The sequence below is a fragment of the Zingiber officinale genome, chromosome 4A (assembly GCF_018446385.1).
Source record: "Zingiber officinale cultivar Zhangliang chromosome 4A, Zo_v1.1, whole genome shotgun sequence".
Classification (NCBI taxonomy): Eukaryota; Viridiplantae; Streptophyta; class Magnoliopsida; order Zingiberales; family Zingiberaceae; genus Zingiber; species Zingiber officinale.
Genome location: NC_055992.1, coordinates 145,027,134 through 145,047,572, shown reverse-complemented (window position 1 = coordinate 145,047,572; position 20,439 = coordinate 145,027,134). Strand labels below are relative to the sequence as shown.

Below are 20,439 nucleotides of genomic sequence, written 5' to 3'. Positions count from 1 at the left end.
AACTGCGGTTAGTCAGGTGAAAACCCTAGGGGGTGGTAACCCTAGGTCCTAGGGGGTGGTAACCCTAGGTCCTAGGGGGTGGTAACCCTAGGTGGAGAAAAATCCTAGCTGCGGTTAGGCAAAGGGAAAAACCCTAGGGGGTGGTAACCCTAGGTCATAGGGGGTGGTAACCCTATGCGGAAAGTCTTGGCAGGTCGGTGGCTTCAGGCAAAAGTCCTAGGGGGTGGTAACCCTAGGTGGAAAGTCCTGGTGTCGCGAACCAGGTGAAAGACTGGACTAGCCGGGAAGCGGATGTCCAGCAGAAAGTCCGGAAGCGTCGAGTGCTGAGCAAAAGTCCAGTCGATCTGGAGGATCGCACTGGCAACAGGTAAATCTCCTGAGTGGAGTAGGTGAGGACGTGTTCCCCGTAGAGGGAACAGTAGGCGTCAGGTCGACCTAGGGTTTCCGGGGGGAAACCTGAAGTCAGACCCGGACAGTTCGAATGTTGTCAAAACTTTCATTATTATCATTCATTATGTTTCTGTGCTAACTTTGTTTTGCAGGGTATGTGTTTGGGACTAACACATTTTGCAGGAACAAAGGAGCAAGTTACAACTCGGATGAACAGTGTCCGAGGCGCCTCCATGGAGCTTGGAGGCGCCTCGGGTGCGAACCAGGAAAAGCCAGCGCAGAAGGTTGGAGGCGCCTTAGATGAAGTTCAAGGCGCCTTGGGTCGAAGGTTGAAGGCGCCTTGGGTAGGCTGAAGGCGCCTTGAACTGGATGAAGTTCGACCAAGTCTGTGCTGATCTCCGCGGGTGACTCGGCCTGTTTAAGGTGCCTTGAAGGGCTTCAAGGCGCCTTGAACACCCTTTATAAGGGATCTCGAGCAGCAGCACCAGTACAACAAGTTTCAAGTCTTCTGTCTCCAATGTGCTGCTCTAAAAGACATCCGGAAGTGTTGCTACAAGTCTTCGATGACCCGAAGCTCCAAGACTCTGTTCTTGTCGTCGGTACCATTAGTTTTCTTTATTTACTTGTACTTCAAAGCTGTAACTCTTTTTCGTACTTATAGTTGTTGCCCACAGAAAGCGATCAAGGATCGCGGGCCTTCGAGTAGGAGTCGCCACAGGCTCCGAACGAAGTAAATCTTTCGTGTCTTTGTTTGTATTTGTTTCTATTTCTTTCCGCTGCGCTTATACTCGAACGACGTACTTGATACGATTCCGATAATCGAAAAACGAAATAGCCACGAGCGCTATTCACCCCCCCCTCTAGCGCATCTCGATCCAACATCACCGTCTGTCGCCGCATGCTTGAGGTGACAGGATGGGACGTGACCCTTGACGATTTGAATTCGACGGCCATATTTACCTCTAAGTATTCGTGCTACCGATCGGAAGGCTTAGCCTTGCCTTTTGATTTTTATAAGCTCGCGGTCGCTGCCTCCTCCCCACCTTTACTCAACGTTCTTGTTTCCGACGATTTCCTCAGCGTTCTTGTTTCCGGCGATTTTCTCAGCGCTCCTCGGCGAATCCTTCTTCTCTCGCTGTTCCTGCCCCCGGTGAGTCCGTTACTTTCTTTTGTAGCCCTTTTGTATTCTGCCATCTCCGACACCCCTCCGATGAGCTCTTCTACCTACCCTTGCCCTTTCTCCTTCGCTTCTCCCCGACTCTTCTTGGTTATTTCTTCGACTATGGCCAGTACCTCTTAGCTCTCGATCCTTGCCTCGAGTCCTTGGTATGACATTATGGAGTCTAGGTTCGACGAGGGCGATGCTCGGACTCTGGCAAATACCTTTGAACTTCCTCCCGGCTATGAGATCTATGTTCCATTGGCCATCGATTGGCCATCCACTTCGCTGAGAGGCTGTGTTTGCTTCTTCCGGGACCAGTTCGTTGCCGGCCTGCAGATCCCCCTTCATCCCTTTATTATAGATGTTTGTAAATATTTTGGCTTATCCCCCTCCCAGTTAGTCCCAAATTCTTTTCACATTTTGTGCGGGGTAATTATTTTATTCTGATTGCATCACATCCCTTTGACCCCTTCGGTTTTCCACTACTTTTATTATCCAAAGCTTTTCGATCAACCAGGCACCTTCCTCTTGCAGGCCCCCCTGGGCCTGGTCTTTGTTGACAGGATGCTTTCTTCTAATAAGAATTGGAGGGAGTATTTCTTTTTTGTTCACTTTCCCGATCGGCCACCCTTCCAAATCACTTGGCAACTTTCGTTGGGGCCCCAACCTTCACTGCCCCGTTATAAGAGCACTCCGACCTACTTACATGTTGCCTCCATGCTGGCCGGTCAGAAGTTCAACATTCACAAGTTGCTGGAGGAAGGGGTCCTGTCACTCTTCGGTCTTAGCTCGATCAGCCCATCCGAGCCGGTCAACTTATGTAAATTGTTCACCCGCTTCTTCTCCTTATGTCTAACTGATTTCTTTCTTTATTTTGCAGCCGACATCATGATGAGGGCACACTTGGTTGGGCAATCGAAGCTTACTAATGTCGATGTTGACAAAGTAGTGGTCGAGGTTTTGGCCGAGCGGGGATTCCAGCCGGACGATCTTCCAGAGCAAACACCCACCGAGCGCGGGCTTACTCAAGAGGTCGATGGGGAGTCGGCTCAGGTGCCGATCGAAGGAGCGGCGATTGGTGTGTCGATCGCAGAACTTCCGGCCACTTAGTCAACTCCAGAAGAATGCTCGCTATCCGAGACGCCGCTCGAGAATACGCGCAAGAGACGCCGATCGGAGAAAGCTGCCCGCTCAGCTTCCTCAGCGGTGAGGATCGTCGATCGGGCTGGTGCTTCCGGACCAACAGTGCCGGAGGCCATGAATGTCTCCTCCGACCGGGCATCCTCCGACCCTCTCGTTGACCCTCCATTCACCAGCTTGCCGACGTAGTCGAGTCAGGGTCGTCTTTTAAGGTCAAGCATTTGCCCCGCGCCCTCGTCTTCCCACAGACGGCACCAATTTGATCTTGCCCCGAAGTTAAGAAGATGGCAACCGGGAAGTAACGCTAAGGTGGCTCTTCGTCTTCACCGATGATCCTGTATCCTGCAACCACAAGTCGTTAGTGCCAAGCCGGGAGGGGGTTCCCGGCGACGACCCTCTGACGCTCAACTCACACACCGACAAGCATAGATAGGAGCAAAAAGGAAGTGATGAATAGTGGCTTCAAGAGATGTCTCCTGCGTACCTTCGCGGAAGGCGATCTCCCTTCTTATATAGAGCCTCGACGGGTGGATTGCACACTTCCAGAGTGGACACGCTTCCCCAAGCTTTCCCCAAAAGCTAGCATCGAGAAGGTGTCCCTGACACCTTACTATAATGGGGCGAGTATATCTCTGCATAGGCAGCGGAAGTTTCTCCCGTACGATTCTCTGTCTTGCCGTTCGATTTTCTGTCCATCTGCGCCGCTCGTCGGCGGCACTAACTCCCAAAAGGATGTAGGCACGCGCCCCTATTGTTCCTGTTTATCGGCTACTAGTTTGACCAGGCTCTCCTCGATTGGTTCGGTTGGCATGCTGAAGCTGATCGGCTAGAGTATCATTTGCCTTTGTGCGCCGCAAGCTCGACCGTCTCTCACTGAACCCTATAGGCCGATCAGCGATGGGGAACTCTCCGGTCGGCTGGTCAATTAGTTGACCCCCCTAACCTTGACGCCTACCGAAGCCCCGAGCTTCCTCAGAGGTGGGCCCTCCTGAGTCCTTCCTGGGTTATCCCCGGATCAAAGACCAAAAAGTTATTTGGTTGCATCGTTAAATACTTTTAAATTTTTATAAATATTACTACAAATATTCAATTATTATGAAAATAAATATATATTTGTATTATATTTTGTATAAAAATGAATATAATAATTCTTTATATTGAAATGAATCTTGTAATAATTGATATATTGAATTCCAATGTGTTAGTATATTACATGGAAATTTTTTAGGTCTTATTTCATTAGTTTTATAAAATATACCCTATTGTTTTATTATAGATAGATGTGATAATAAATAAAAAAATATAGTTCTAATTGGTTTAATATGATTTTCTAAATTTTTTAATTCATTTGGAACATATAAATTTAAAACATAGCATACACAGCAAATATGAAAAAAATAAACCACCAATAAATGGTTGGTAAATAAATTTTATATTTTCTATACAAGTGGTATTAAAACTAGTATTATTTAATGATATTGAAAATATTTTGTTAGTTAATCCATATTTTTATAAAATTAAATATAATAATCGTATTATATTATGAGCAGTATGTGATTCATCAAAAACTCTATAGGCTAATAATATTTCTTTTGGAGGTTCTAAGAATTATCGATCCAATGACAAGTCACACCCATATAAGAATGTGTTTACCAATGATTACTCTAAAAATCAGAATATAAATAAACTTTATTATTTAATTTACTAAACTAATCAATTAAATTCTTTTTTCTTTGTTTTACTAATTTTTTTAATTGTACGAGTAAGTGTAGTCCTAAGAACACATTTAGCACATGGAATAAAAGATTTTTTTACAAAAAAGTATCATATGTGTATTTAGATCCAAAACTAAAAGAAAGATATTCTACGAAAATAAATTTAGCTAATGATTCTCTTAATTTATTATTAGAATATAAAAAAAATCGAAATTAGTACTATGCTAGTTGAAGAAAATTTAGATAATTATATTTGAAAATAGTCCAGTTCATTTCTCTTGGTGCTTCATTTCTAAGTGTTGTCTCAACGACTCATAGCTGGCGTCAACTTGAAATTTGTAGAAAGCATTGCAATGCTTATACTTTGCTCGTAATTCTCTCGACGAAAGAGTGACATTCTCAAAATATTTAGTAAAAATAGAAGATTTTAGAGTAGAAATTTCCTAAACCTTAGAAGTAATTGCATCAGTATTTTCTTGTGTTTGAGTGTCGAAAGGTACTCGGTCTCATCATCGGTGGATTGAATGTTGGGGTCCTCATGCAGATTCACTATTTCCCTTCCCTTCTGAGATCGAGATGATGAACCTCCACGACCTCCTTCTATTATAGTTGAAAGTTGGAAATAAAAGTGCATAGAAATGTAAAACTTGGAGTCGAAAACGTGTAGAGAATATGAAATTGAGAATGAGAGTAGAGAATATGTATGTAGAAATAATGAAATAAACTCTCTATTTATAGAATTTGGATAATAACAGATAATAAAACATAGTCATTGATAAAAAACGATTAAATGATCTTAACTGTTGAAAAAAATATCCTAAAAAATATTCACACCCCCCAACTGCTAAGTAACCGACAGTTTCTAGCGGTTAGGAATTGTCGGTTCCAACGGATACACAAAAAATTGAACCGGCGGACTAAATTGACAATTAATTGACGGACTGAACCGGCATTTAACCGGTGGTCCGCCGATTTTTGGGGGCCTTGAACCATAACCAGCCCGGCAAGATGTCGGGCTAGATACGATTCAACTCGACAATCCAAGTCAACGGACAATTGACCTGTTGGTCCGGTTACATGCCCGAGTCGAGTCTGGGCGGACCCAGCCTGTGATAGGCCTAATGTAAGGTCATCAAGTACTTTAATACAAATTACTTGACAACCGGTATCTGATTGCAATTTTCAATAACGTCCCAAATGAGCTGTTGAGCCCTCTAGGCTATTTGTATATTTCGTGTTTGATCAACTTTTGATCAAAACTACTCAATAGCCAATATACTATTAGAATTACAAATCAATATCAAATTTACAATCTAAGGCTTTTAGAAGCTTATTTATACTTACGTATTACCAAATTTAAGAAGTGAAGACCCATTAAATATTTTGATCCAAATTACTCATACAACAAAGACCACATTTAGATACTATAGGTCTCTAGGACTAGTTTTGTACTCTCATGGACAAATCACCTATAATTTATTTATTATTAATAATTCAAATGTATGGATTTTGCCTAATTAATTTTGGAGTTAATCAATCTTCCTTTAGTCTGTTTAACGGATAAATTTGAACACAACTTATGCAAACATAAAAGTTAACCTTCAAAATATTATCTCACTTTGAAATTTAAATTTGATTCTTTTATATCTTATTAAGTATTTTATTACTAAATCACATTAGCAAGGCAAGTCTAAATGATATCAAGCAGTCGACTTAAATGATAATAAGGCATGCCAGAAAATCATTTCGAAAGATGAATCCATTGCTTGGCCATGTGCCTGTCTAACTAAACACAACATTGTTTCTGATTGTTTCGACAGATAAATATGGATCCTTGAGCTTCTTAAAATAAAGATCAGTGTCACATAATGTCATAACGACGAAAGAGAAGAAAAGTCCGTCAACGGTAACTAGTAAATACATTAAAAAAAGGTGTATTTTTCAATGAGCAACAGTGTGGATTGGCCTCCACTGGCTGATCCATGAATCAGTATATGCTGAAGAATTAATGCAACAATTTGCATCTAAATCACTATCTCAGAATCAGGAAGAATGGACTCTGTTACTCAATGCCAAAGCTTCATGCAGAAACCATTTGGCATTGGCGGCGGTCTCTTGCTGTAGATTGCCTCCGAAAAGGTGTCCACCAATTGACCTGCAAGGCTTGGAAGATCTTCAATCAGAGTATCAACGTATACACTAACAACTCTTCTCTCCTGGGGGGTTGCCCGCAAGCTGAGCCACGTCAAGAATTTTACTCGGAAGTTTGTTTCGATATGCCCTTCACATTCCAGCCATCTAATCACCTTCACGCAGTATTCATAGGTCCCTTCCAGTGAGCAGCTATCTTTAAGATTTACAGCATCAAATTTTCTTTTCTTTGATGAACTCCCTGGCTCTTTGTCTGGCTTCGCCGAACCATTCTCAAATATGTCCACCTTAGATTTCCCTTTACTGCACCTCCCAGAGCCATCTGGTCCAGTTTCCACTCTACAGAGTGTAGAAGGGAGAGTGGAGTCCAATTTTCCAAATGGCACGATCATGATGGCATTGGCAACCGGATTGTTGGATTCATTCTCTGATTTTGGGACGTCAGATGCCTGGTTATTCTCCATGGAGTTAGTGGAGCCTGTGCGTATAGTCGAGTTTGGTTCCTCATCTATGGCAGACTCCGAGTGCCCAGGTGCTGTCTCTGGTTCAATGGCTTCTGCTGCAGAAATAATGCCTTTGCATTCAGTCATCTGTTGGTTATCATTTCCATCATGGTCCGATGATCTTTCTGTCTCAACAATCTCAGGCTTCTCAAAATCTTCATAATCCATTTCTGGCAACTTATTCAAGTCGGCACATGTTGTACTATTAGTATTAGATTCATCTCCCTCAGATGGATTTGACAAGCCACTACTTGTTGCTTTTGGGCTCCGGCAATTTGGTTTTGAAATAGCTGTCTCCAGCGCTAAGACAACAGAGTTGTCCAGCGAATGTCCTTCAGTTTTTACTCCAGCTTCCCATGTGCCCAAGTCATTCGTAATGCTAAAAGCTACTACCTTAAACATATATTCTGTATTTGGAGCTAGTTCTGTTATCAACAATCTCCTCTTTGGATTACACAGAGAAAACGATGGTTCCTCGGGGTATTCTAGGGTGTCAGCTAGTCTTAGCCACAAATTAAAACCAACTAGTTCTTGAGTTAGAGGTGAGTCATTTTCTATATCAAAAACCACAGTAAGGGATATGGGTGATATTTGTTCAAATCGTATGATGCTAGGGGATACCGAAACCATTTCTGCACACAAGAAGCATTCAAGGAAACAATTAGTGGGAGAACCAAATAGCAGGCATAATGCTCAAAAAACTTGAAGCTTACCATGAACTTGAGAATGAGCTGATTGGGTATCAAAGTGCATGGAATCAAGAAAGTTTACTGCATTGGCACATAGTTTTTGAACTTCAGCACCTACTGAAAGTCGGTTGACAATTCCACGTGCCATATTTGCTAAATCATCAATTGGTCCAATCTCAGACTCCAATTTCTTCCGTGCTTGGTCAACTATCTCATGCAAATTCAGATATTTTTCTGTTGAGCTGAGAAGTTTATGACTAAGAGAAATCCTGTAACACAGTATGTCAACACGACGTGCGTATTTTGCAATCACTAGCTGCTTCTTCAAGCATCTGCACAATTGCAAAAAGTAAAATTATACAGCTAGTATAAACACACTATTGTGATATGTTTCAGTGTGAACCCAAGACATTTTCATATCTGAAGTTGTTCCCCTCTGTCCATAATAGTGTCTAAACTGTGACTGCAGAACAATAGTGCGAGTCAAACCAATGGATATAAAGAGAGGTTCCACTAGAAAAATTAGATGCTAAATGTTTAAGTTGTCCACACTAATTTACAAGAGTAGGGCATCATGGTTTAAAATTCCAAACCATACTGGAGTTTCGATCACGGATCAAAATGATATGGTTTGGTACTGTATCATGTCGCACCGATACAGTTTCGGTACTTATTTTAATTTTTAAATATAAATGTATATTAGTTTTATTAAATATGCTCACTATTGATGTCATATTTTGAAGTGTTAAGTTCATATTTCAATATTTTCTCATAAGATAATGCCTATTAAATTTTTATAAAATTTATTTTTAAAAATAATTAAATTTCAAAATTCAAAACTAAATATAAAATTATAAAATAATTTGAAAATATCAAAGATGATTATAAAAGTAATTGAAGGTCTTAAATTATTTTTTAATGTATTTATAAACTTCTAATTTTTTAAAATTTATTTGAAATGTTTAAGAATTATATTTTGAAAAATATTTAGATTATTTTAAATTTACATTCAATTTTCAATATATATTAAAATATTTTATTAATTTTTAAAAATATTTTAAAAATTTAAATGATTTTTAATATTTGAGAACTATTATTAATAATAATTATAACTATTATATATAATTAACATTTATTTATAATTAAAAAATACATATTTTTAAGAAAACCTTGACCCCCAAAAAAAAATTGTGACAACCACGACCCTGGAAGGCCCTCCAGGGCCGTGACAACCTCTACGCCCCAGAGGAGGGCTGCGGAGAGGTTGCAACACCCTTACCAACCTCACGATGTTAGTGTCGGTCCCATACCGAAACGGTAAATACTATTCGTTTCGGTCGGCACGGCGGGCATACAAGAATTCAGAATGGTACGCAAACATTTAACCAATATATTTCATGAATTTCAAGATCAAGCGTCCTTAGGCCCCCAATTGCACCAAGTAGTCATGCAATTTGTTTGTATTATAGGAAAAAGCTTACCCGGTTTAAGTGTTTCAAGAGAAATTATTGTTACTTGTTAGAGATCAAAATACTTCTCTTATTGGTCAACAATCAAGCAGAGTTGATAACCCTCCTACGTGCTTTGAGGAATAAGAAACACACAAAATAGATTTTTACACTAGATTGAACAAATAGAGAGAAAATTAGTTTGAACAAGTTATGCAATCCAGCAGGATTTCTCCCCACTACACTAAAAGATTTCTATATTCGCCCAATGAAATATATACATGAGATGGTTTGTTTTACGGATCAACAAAATCAAATCCAAAGTTGAAGATGAGACATTTTTGGGGTTGAGCATAATCTCAGGTACTCTCTAGTGAGAAGAGAACAATGATCTTGAATACGCCCAATGAAATATATACATGAGATGGTTTGTTTTACAAATCAAGATCAACATAATCAAATCCAAAGTTGAATATGATAGACATTTTTGGGGTTGAGAGCATAATCTCAGGTATTCTCTAGAGAATAAGAGAATGATGATACTGAATACTTTCGTAGAAGAGAAGAATGATGCTCTTAGAAGAGAACAAAAGAGAGGACAAAAATACTATTGAGATAAAACATGTTTTTTTATCATTTTGTAAGCATTACATAAAAATAGCCAATTCCTAAAAACTTGATTTACCTCCAATGAACATGGTATACGAAACTCTTTATTTGAATCATTACAAATAAAGATTAATTCAACCCTAATATCTTAGTCCATGGTAAATTGAGTCCCTCTATGATTCTTTCAACGATAAACCCAAAATATACAAAACAATATTTACTCACTTTACTGATATGGAACTCATGTAGATCATTGACTTTGCTTAGAAGCACAAGTTCATTTTATGAAGTTAGCTACACCAAAGAGCCCAAGTCTGAGGGAGAGTTGGAGGGTCCGAAAATTTAAGAAACTAGATAGGAAGTTCAGAAAATTCACTGACCCTGGCACATAGAACCTGGTGGAATGCTTCAGACTCAGGGTGTTGTCCACATATCCCAACTTGGTTGTTGTTGTATAATCTAGGAAATGGCACTGCAACCACACATCTTTCTACGGTACCCTTTTTTTATAATCCAGGTGTCCCTTTGCCCAACTTATTTTGGAGGTAGATGGCCTTCGCCTTTGGTTCACCTACCATATCAATTCGGAGCACAGCTTAGGCACACATAGATGCCAACCTTCAGAATATTTACAGTATACTACCCTTGCAAATCTTGAAAGGTTCATTTAGCTAGAGCACTTGTATTTAACAGCTCATTGACTAGGTAGCCTAGTTAAAAGTCTCTGATCCAACAGCTATAATCTTATTGGTTCTTCCATGACAGATCAGATTGTTTTTACTCTTAGATATACTATCAAAAAGTATTTGGAGTCCATTTCTCTTCATTTATGCTCTACCAAGTAACAAAATAAAATCTGTCTTCCATTTGAATTCAATAGAAGTCCATTCTACTTTGAATCCCCTTTGTCCCTTACTGTGTATTTTCTTGAATAAGCAACTTAAAGTTTACAACAGCAACCACTTTAAATTTGCTTATTCATCTTAGCAAGAAGATGATAATAGCATGCTTACCAGGTCATGGTCGATCTCACTGAGTTTTCACTAGTTGGTTAATATCATAGTTTTCCGAAAGTTGAGTACATTAAGATAAATTGTATCAATGATAATCTATTTCATTCGAGGTGATAGGGTAAATTTGATTCATTTAAGATTATTATAGGTCAATGCCAATTTGAAAGTCATCTCAAAGCATAAGAGGACTTCTCCCACCAATCATTTTGCAGATTCAGATATGAGCCACTCTACCAAATTTCTGTCTAGAATGTGCATGTTTCAAATCAAACTTGAGAAGACCGCATACATTCACCATAAAACTTTTCCATCAACCCCAACAGCTTGCACTCTTCAATTCCTATGGCACTCTGAGCTCATCTTGTGACTATTTACATATTCCTTTCATCCTCATAGATATGGTTTTTCAAGACAATACCTTTATGAGCATATATAAAATTAACCTAGCAAATCAAGATTGTTAGATTTTGCTTCCACGGGTTGGTGTAGATGGTTCATGAAGGGGTGTTGCCACAGATAAGTCTGGGGTTGATTCCCAGCCGGTTTGTGAGACGCAAACGTCAGATCTCAAGTTACCATCTGAATGCCTACATCACAGTCATAATAAATCTTCCATCTACTCCTTGCTCCTGTCATTAGAATCTAGTACCTACTCCAACTAAACTCATCTGACAAAATAAATTCATATATAAATTTTACTTTTACAAATCAATATCTTTTATCATTTTCTTACAGTTGTTGCCAAATGCCAACTATATTGGTCACTTATCTTAAACAACCATTTTAAATTGTTGGAGGTCTGCTCTTTATCTTGATAGATTACAACTAGGTGCCTATAGTCTGGAATCCAAAACCTAATGGCTCCCTTTGAATTAGATAAACTAGAAATTTCTTTCCTCGTTACAATTTGACCTCTGTCCCTTTGAATTAGATAAACAAACAAACAAACAACCAAACAGACAAAAAAAAACTCTTTCCTCATGACATTTTGACCTCTCTTAATATCATTTGGAGTTAGAAAAACAAAAATCTCTTTCCTAATTATAATTTGACCTCCTGCGATATCCCTTTGAATTAGATATACAAAAAAACCTCTTTCCTCATAACATTTTGACCTCTTTTAATATCAATTGGGATTAGATATACAAAAATCTCTTTCTTCACATTTCGACCTCCCTGAATATCCTTTTGAACTAGGTAAAACCAGAACCTTTTTCTTCATTACATTTTCAATCCTCTGATACATGTAACAAATATTCAGAAAGATTAGAATGCCAAAGGGAGTGGCAGAAGAGTCAAATCTAAGTGTGAGAGATTTAAAAGATAGAGGGAGACCAAAAAAATGTATTAATCAATGTAGTAAAAACCGATATAATTTGAATATTATTAGTGATATAGCCTTTTATAGAGCTTAGTGGAGGATAAGATTGATGTAGCCAACCTCAAAATAGTTGAGGCATATATATATTGATGATGCAGTTTATCATGCTAACCTAACTTAACTATATCTAATAGTTCCAACCAGCATCCTAACATATCACTAAACTGCATCTATTAGTTCCACATTGTTTATGTTATTCTCAAAAACTAGTCTATCCTTTGATGGAGAGTCACCATAAGCAAGCCATGATATATTTATCAAAATCCTCTAGATAAATACTCAATAGATGTTTCATAAATCATAACCCAATAGGCCCAGTAGATAAATGTCAGTCAGCCTCTTTAGAAGAAAGGATTGACAAAGGTATATACTTTTAACTTATTCGACAACCTCAGATAGGGAAATAAATAGGTATATACTTTTAACTTATTCGACCACCTCAGATAGAGAAACGAGCAACTGGATTGCATCAAAGGGTGTCATATTGGTTACCATTTTTTTAGAACTTGATAAGGAGGATAAAAATATGCATGTAGAATATGGAAGTTAACATGTGTATCCATGTTGAAGGATTATCAGTAGGCGAGATTCATCATTTATCATATGCACATAGAGGAAACTGTGTGATCTAGAATTTAAAACCTTCAACACAACAAAAGAGAACACACTGAATATGGATTTACACACAAGATACTTGGATGGATTTACCATCTGCAAGTTCATGAATGTATAACTATAAAAATAAAAATAAAAAATAACAAGTTTGGAGGATCATTAACTATACAAGTTGGAAGATAATTAAAGGCTACTGTTTCTTGAGTACTAATTTATCTTTTTTTTCTTTGTTTTGTGCAAATGAGTACTAGTTATTTGTCAAAACATTTGGATTAATACTAAAAGAAAAGACAGTGCAACAAATACATCAGATGAATCAACCTCCGAGTGAATAGAAATTTCATGTCAAACAAACTTATAAGAAATTATATAATCATGAACTCTAACACTAAAATAAAAGGGCAGCCGGTGCACGAAGCTCCCTCCATGAGGGGTCCAGGAAAGGATCTATTGTACACAATCTTACCCTGCTTTTCGCAAGAGGATGTTTACAGGATTTGAAGTCGTGACCTTTAGGTCACACCCTAACACTAAAATACCAGCTAATAATACGGTCACATTTTGTTTAAGCACTGATATAACTCAGAATGTTTACACAGAAATTAAATAGGTATTGGTAAAGATGAACAATTAAAGAAACTATTAAACAGTGTGATTAAGAATTACCCAAGCAAGTCATTAGATTTTCCGCAGTGAACACAGTAATAACTCCCATCCAACTTTTTGCACTTCTCACTATTCATCATACCAGCTCTTTCATGCTTAAGGGCACACTCAAGATGACAAGACATGCCACAAAATTCACCCTGAGCAGGAGTCTCAGAGCCACAAAACAGCCAAATACTAGGGTCCTTGTTGTCATCATACTTGTGACATATACAACATGAGCAACGCTTGCAGAATGAATCTTCCATTTTAAGAGTAGCTCTGCAGGCAGAATTCTGACAACATCTTAGATTGTCTAGAGCTTCTTCTACATCATGCATCTGGGGGTAATTTGTGACAATTGGTAACCGTGATGGATTTTCGCTCTTCCTTTGTCTCTTAGCTGTGGTTTGAGGATTTGGTGTAGATGGCACCTGCAATGAATCCCTTCTGTTTGCATTTTCTCCAGATTTCGTTTCAGAAACTACTCGAAGAAGGTAGTCTATCATCTTCTGTTTAGTTAAGCTAGTATACTTTCTCTCCTTTCCTAACTCAGCACACAGGATTTCTGAAATGTCATGACGGGTCCATGTCTGTAGCTTCTCAGGAGCACTCTCTGGCCATTTTGATAATTCACGAACAAGCTCTCTCTTCTCCTCAATGCTCAACTTGCTGCATTTGGATGGGTCAAGCACAAAACCTGCAGGGTGGAGACGCTAAACAAGGTTAGGCATAGTTTGGTTAGATAAATCAGAAATGATGTCTGTCATATGATCACCTAAAGAGAAGAAATTTAAGATGATAAAGAAACTATAAATCAGAAAAGAAAAAAAATAATCATGAACAAAACCACATTATACATTTCTACTAGTAAATGCTTTTATCTCACGATAATTGAAATTTCCGTATGGCAAACCATTATTTGGCTTGGGGCAAGGGTGGAGGACACAACGCTCCGCTAATCGCCAGAGTACATAGAAATCAAGAAAATACAATTACTACAAGGGTTTTTTGATGATGAAAGGAAGATGAAAACAACCCAAGAATGGGACTTCTGCTTTCATATTTTTATATTTTTGAAATATTGATATTTTGAAGATGATTTGCAGCTACCCAAACTGAGATACCTGGAGAAGCCCCACAAAATGCAACGAAGCAACGATATCCACGCACTGAGAAAACCGCCTAAAATCCCATCAAAGTCCGATATTTTTTATGCTGAACTCGAAGAAAACCACTAAGCCCTTCGACTTTCCCGACTTTATTAAACCAATAACTAGTAAAACCGCACTAAAAAGAGGAAGCCACTGAAACCAGTAATTGTGCAGAAAGAAACCACGAATGCGATCCGTTCTAAATCCACAGCAGCGAACAGATCATGTGCTCCCGACATGTCAATTGCCAAGATAAAAGACAGGAAAAGAATGGGAAAGAAAAAAAAAAGTGGAAGAAAAAGGCGATAAATCTACCAGAAAAAGGCGGATCCATGGCGAACGGCTTCGGCTCCTCTTCCTTTCACATTGCCTCCTCAAAACTGACTATTTGCGGCCACCTTCGAGGCCTCAGGTCCATCCAAAACGAAGGACAGCAGTAATTTCATCAAAAACTCGGAATTTTTGAATGCTTTACGGTTACACTACATCCCAACTGAGAGAGAGAGACAGAAAAAGACAGAGGAGCGATCCGGAAACCGAGAAAGGAATCAGCGGCCGGACAGGAGTTTCCAAAATCTGCCTCTTCCTCCTCGCGTTCAGATTCCTACTTCGCCCGGAGGCGGATGGATGGATGGATGGATCGATCGACGGCGAACAACGAGGTCGCGCGCAAGGATTTGGGTCCGCGGCCAACCAAATGAATCCAAAAATTATTAAGAGAATTAGTCTCTTCCTCTTCTCCCCGTCGTTGCGCGTCCATTGATTAAAGGCCTCTATTAAATCAGGAAACACCATAATTTCCTTCTTTTTGCACTTTCACACCCTACCTACCCAGCCATCAAGTGCTGCTATTCCTTCAATCAGAAAACAAGTACAAAATAGGTGGACCTTATTGGAAAGTTGAAATTTCACCGAGTTCAGGATTTTCCTATTTTAAAATGTATATAATTTAATTATTTTTGAACGAGCAAACAGGCAGCGAAATATTTATGGTAAAAAAATTAAAAGTAGCCTTTATTAGCATTTGATGAAAGGACAGTGTTTAATAAAATAAAATAAAATAAAATCACCTTTAAACAATATTTTAATATATATATATTTTTTATTGTAGTGGTTAAATCTACCGAAAACTATTATACCCTGTATTATATAAATACTCTTGGACTGGACTCTCTGGGTACTGGATCCAGCGTTTAGAATAATTTTTATTTATTTAAAAGTAATTTTTATAGAGATTATTTTAAAATTATTGGAAAATTAAAGTATAAAATATTTTAAAACAGAAATCAAAAGTTAATAGTTAAAGTTGAAGTATTTGATGAATAATTATTTCAAATTTAATTTTTAATTAAATGATAATAATATCTTTAAATTATATAAATTAATATTTTTTAATTGTCTAAATATAATTTTGATACCTTATTTATTTATATTATTATTATTATTATATTTTAAATATGGTATTAAAATTAATTTTTTAATAAAAAATATATAAACTTAATAAAAATAAAAAAATGACAAAGTTTATATAAATACACAAAAAAAAATATGTATAAAAAATTCTAAAAATACAAATTATATAAGAATATAAAATATTATTTAAAAAATAAATACAAGTGTAGTGATATTTATAAAATGATAAATTTATTAAGATAAAAAATATGATGACAATTATGTAAAATGATAAATTTATTAAAGATATAAATATTAACTTTTAATTTTATACCATAAATAATAAAACTGAAGTAAGAAAAAATATCAAATTTTTACATTCAACTTTTGAATAAAAGCTAAAAAATTAAAACAGAAGTTGATATTCATAAATACTCAAAATAACGATAAATCATCCAAATGCTTCTTAGTTAGAATCTAATCTAAGAAGTGTTTAGTAGAAGATCTAACAATCACTCCATAAATATAATGTAGGGTGTATTACATTTGAGAACTTCAAATTCGAATTACTTATGATGATAAATATAAAAATCTATATATAGTGATTATAATGGTTGGGATACAGATATTTTTAAGAGTGATTGTTAAAAGGTGGTTTTTGAGGTGGAAATATTCTTTGATGGAAATAATAATAAAAGGTGGTTTTTTTAAAATTTCTCAAATAGTTGAAGCAAAAGACATTTTTTTTATTATCATAAAAAATAGATTAATAATTTTTTTCAAATATATTTTTGGGCTTAATATTCATTATTTAGAAAGTAAAATGGGATTTGAGGTTATGCTTTCGGGAAGTGAACGAGGTAAACCAACCACGTGCAAAAGGCTATTTATTTATGATAACATATATTGGTACGTGAGGAGAACGGAGTTAGAGAAATGTCTTGTTGACCCTCATCGTTGAAAAGAAAATGTTTGACCTTTAATTGTTGATAATATAAAAGTGTCACATTGGCGGAAAGCTTAGCTTCATTTGCTTGCACGCATGTTGACGCTAAATTTGAACGTGGGAATAAATAATTTGTGCCCTAGAAAGTGATCTAGATGTCTCGACTTATAAAGGGTCACCGACGGTAATCGTCTATCATGAATAGGATGATAGTTTTTTCTATAGGTTTAGGACTAGTGGGAACAATCAGAAATGAAGACTAGTTTGGAAAGTATTTAAAAATATCGATTTGTGGATTTAAAGACTTTTCAAATTCCCACATTTGAATGAGGGTGGGGGTATGGTGATGCCATTCTCATCCCCGATTCCATCCTGATATAACACGATGGGAGATGAGGATGGAGACAGAGATGAGAATTTCCCTATTAGTTCTATAAACGGTAGATGAGAAATGAAGATGACGACTATTCTTTTAGATTTATTCTCGGGATGAAAAGTGAAGATGGGGATTTAATCTCCATGGAATGAGGATAGAAATTTCCTGATTGAACAGAATCGGAGATAGGATGAGGATGAGAGAGGGATATAATTCAAGGGAGAGGATGACAAACTCGTCCCTATCCCACGCATTATCATTCCTAATGTTTTTAATTTCTTCAATGTAATATTATAACTCTAAACATTAAAAACTAAATTCTAAACTCCGGCTAAAAAAAAAAATAAAGCAAAAAAAAATATATTGTGAACACCATAAGGAATATAGCAGGTCCGCTTTGGGCGCTACTTGTGTGCCTGAGAGGGTACACATACGAGTTGAGATCCTCTGTCTCTAAAATGGTATGTTCTTATGTCCCCTCATTGATCGGACCGGTTAAATCATATCTCAAGGATGCAGTGCACATCACGAGGCCATCATGATCGTCCGATCATCAAGGGGACACGAGGACACACCATTTTGGAGACAGAGGATCTCAACTCAGAGCTCCACACATACATAGCAGGTTAACAATGAACTCTGTCACATGGATAACTGCTTTCAGGCATGCACGGGCGCATAACATATCAAAATCATGTGTATATATATTTTTAATAATAATAATATATCTCAACCAATTTTAAATTAATATAATGTAAAAACATCCAATACTCCTGACATTTTATATCAAAATTTCTTGTGACTTTTATTTAACTTCTCTATTTGTCCAGACTTACTATTGGTATGACGGTAATAAATAGGATGTTTTCTTAAACAATCAGGATTTCATTTTCACACTGAGTATATCTATGATGATTAAACTATTGATAATATTGAGTGGTCACATGAAAAATTATTCTACTTTTTTAGTTTATTTGGTGGGTAAAATGTAGAACCATACCATCTATCCCGAAATTAGTCACCTCACGAGAATTGAATATCCGATTATAAAAAAATTATTGAACTTCTCCATATATTAACACTTCAAACCCAAATGACTTGCTTGTTTGATTATATAAGGCTTCCACCTTCAATCTCAAGCTCTCTTCTTACTTGTGCCTTATTTTAACCTTCAGAGATGAGATTAGTCATGAATCGTTCACTTATATTAATGCTTATATTCTTCTTCTAGAGGGGATCTAGAAGTATTTGTTTGTCTTAGAGCATTTTTTAAGGGATCTAGAATTGCTTGTGTTGTTAAGCTGTCTAGTGGATTTTAGTCTATCAATGTTGAACCACATTAAATTAACTCTCTTGTATTGCTTCCTCTTCACACTTTGATCAATTTTCACACACCACATAAATTGTATTTTTCTTACTAATTATTTCAATATGTTTGGATTTCTATAACAAAACTCTTAGTCTGACTATTCGCCACCCACTAACCATCAATTATTCATTCCGAGTATTGCGAATGCTTATGGACCACCAGAGGAATATGTTCCTTGAACGATTACAATGGAACTCTAATGTGAGCTACACAAACTGCTCTGGGAATACGAGGGCATCCACATGTTCTAGCAATTGGTTCTTGGAGCAACCACCAAAATTCTCCAGCAACCATCAAGGTCAGCTTCTTTCATACTCTCGACCCGATTAACAAGTATTTCACTAATCTAGAATTTTTTCCGATTTCTCGAATTGATCTTCGGACTATTTCCATCAAAATTAAACAAAACTATTGGCGAAATCCACTTACACAAGTAAGTTATGTACAACTTGCCCCAGGGCTTTGGTATTATGGTAAGTCGTAGAGCACAACTACGACGATTATTCTAAGTGATCATCAAATAGCCTAACCTGCTAGCGTCTACTATTGAAGTAGATAATGCTATTAGAAAAGCAATTGCACTGAGAGGTAAGAAAAATAAACTCCTGTAGTATTTGAGATTCATCAAACGATGCAATTTATAGATGATTACAGTCCTCAGTCAATTGACACATTAATAAAAGATTAATTAAATAATTCTAATTATTGTGTCGTGACTTGGATCGTCTTGAATAATTCTCTTAATTGATTAATTTGTTTTTACCCATGACAAACTCAGCAGGAGGTCTCTAATTTCAAGTTTGTCTGTCAGTCTATTCAAATATTGTCTGGACAGTGATTTAATAAAGATATTGATAATTTAATTTTACGTAGAAATATAAGAAATCGATAATTATTATATTGTCACACATTTTTGAATAAAATAAAAATCAAGTTCTATATATTTTGTACGATTATGAAAGATTAGATTTACTGTGAGATATGTTACTCCAATATTATCATACCAAATTGTTGATGCGATATTTGATGTAAGATGAAGTTCAGAAAGAAGTGATTGAAGCAAAATAATTCCAGATGTTGTATTTTCTATAACTTTATATTCTGTCTCAGTGCTTGAATAAGATACTGTAGGTTACTTTTTTGAATTCCATAAGATAAGGTCGCGTCCAAGAAATATTGCATATTTTCTAGTAGAGCGTCTGTCTTTAGGAGAGCTTGCCCAATTTACATCACTATAGTCATGTAAATCTCGAGACGAATAGCGATATAAAAGAAGACTATGTAGAATAGTATCTTTGATATAGTGAAGTATTTTTTTCACACCTTTCCAATTTTATTTAGTGGGAGTATGCATGAACTAACAAGCATAATTTACTGCAAAGATAATATCAGAGCGTGTGATAGTGACATATTGTAAAACTCCAATATTGGAAAAGAGTGGTCTTACAAGAGAAGAGCAGCAAATGCAGTATACTACAACAAAAAAAATTTAGTGAAATTTAATCACAAACAAACATAACAAAAGAGTATGTGCCGAACCGAGCTTATAATCACGAGCTTGCAATAGGGCAAGATGGAAATATTGGCCTGCTGAGCTTGCAACTAGTTGCGTTGCCGGCTAGCAATCGACCAAGTAGCCGGCTTTGAGCTGATGGCTAACTACACTACAAGACGGCGCCAGCAGCTGGCAAAGCCGTTGGCGGCTGGCACAGTCGTCGACCTTATACCGCCAGTCGGCACA

The 20,439-nt window shown here is 37.0% G+C and overlaps 1 protein-coding gene across 1 annotated transcript; it reads right to left on the bottom strand.

The window, feature by feature from the left end:
* Positions 1-6,223: 6,223 nt before the first annotated feature.
* Positions 6,224-15,361, bottom strand: LOC121971573 (protein VERNALIZATION INSENSITIVE 3-like). The gene is made up of 4 exons (XM_042522895.1): positions 14,931-15,361; positions 13,483-14,161; positions 7,775-8,082; positions 6,224-7,693 (listed from the first exon to the last, which is right to left on the bottom strand). The coding sequence occupies exons 1-4, from the start codon at positions 14,947-14,949 to the stop codon at positions 6,474-6,476; spliced, it is 2,226 nt and encodes a 741-aa protein (XP_042378829.1). The 5' UTR covers positions 14,950-15,361; the 3' UTR covers positions 6,224-6,473.
* Between the last annotated feature and the right edge of the window lie 5,078 nt (positions 15,362-20,439).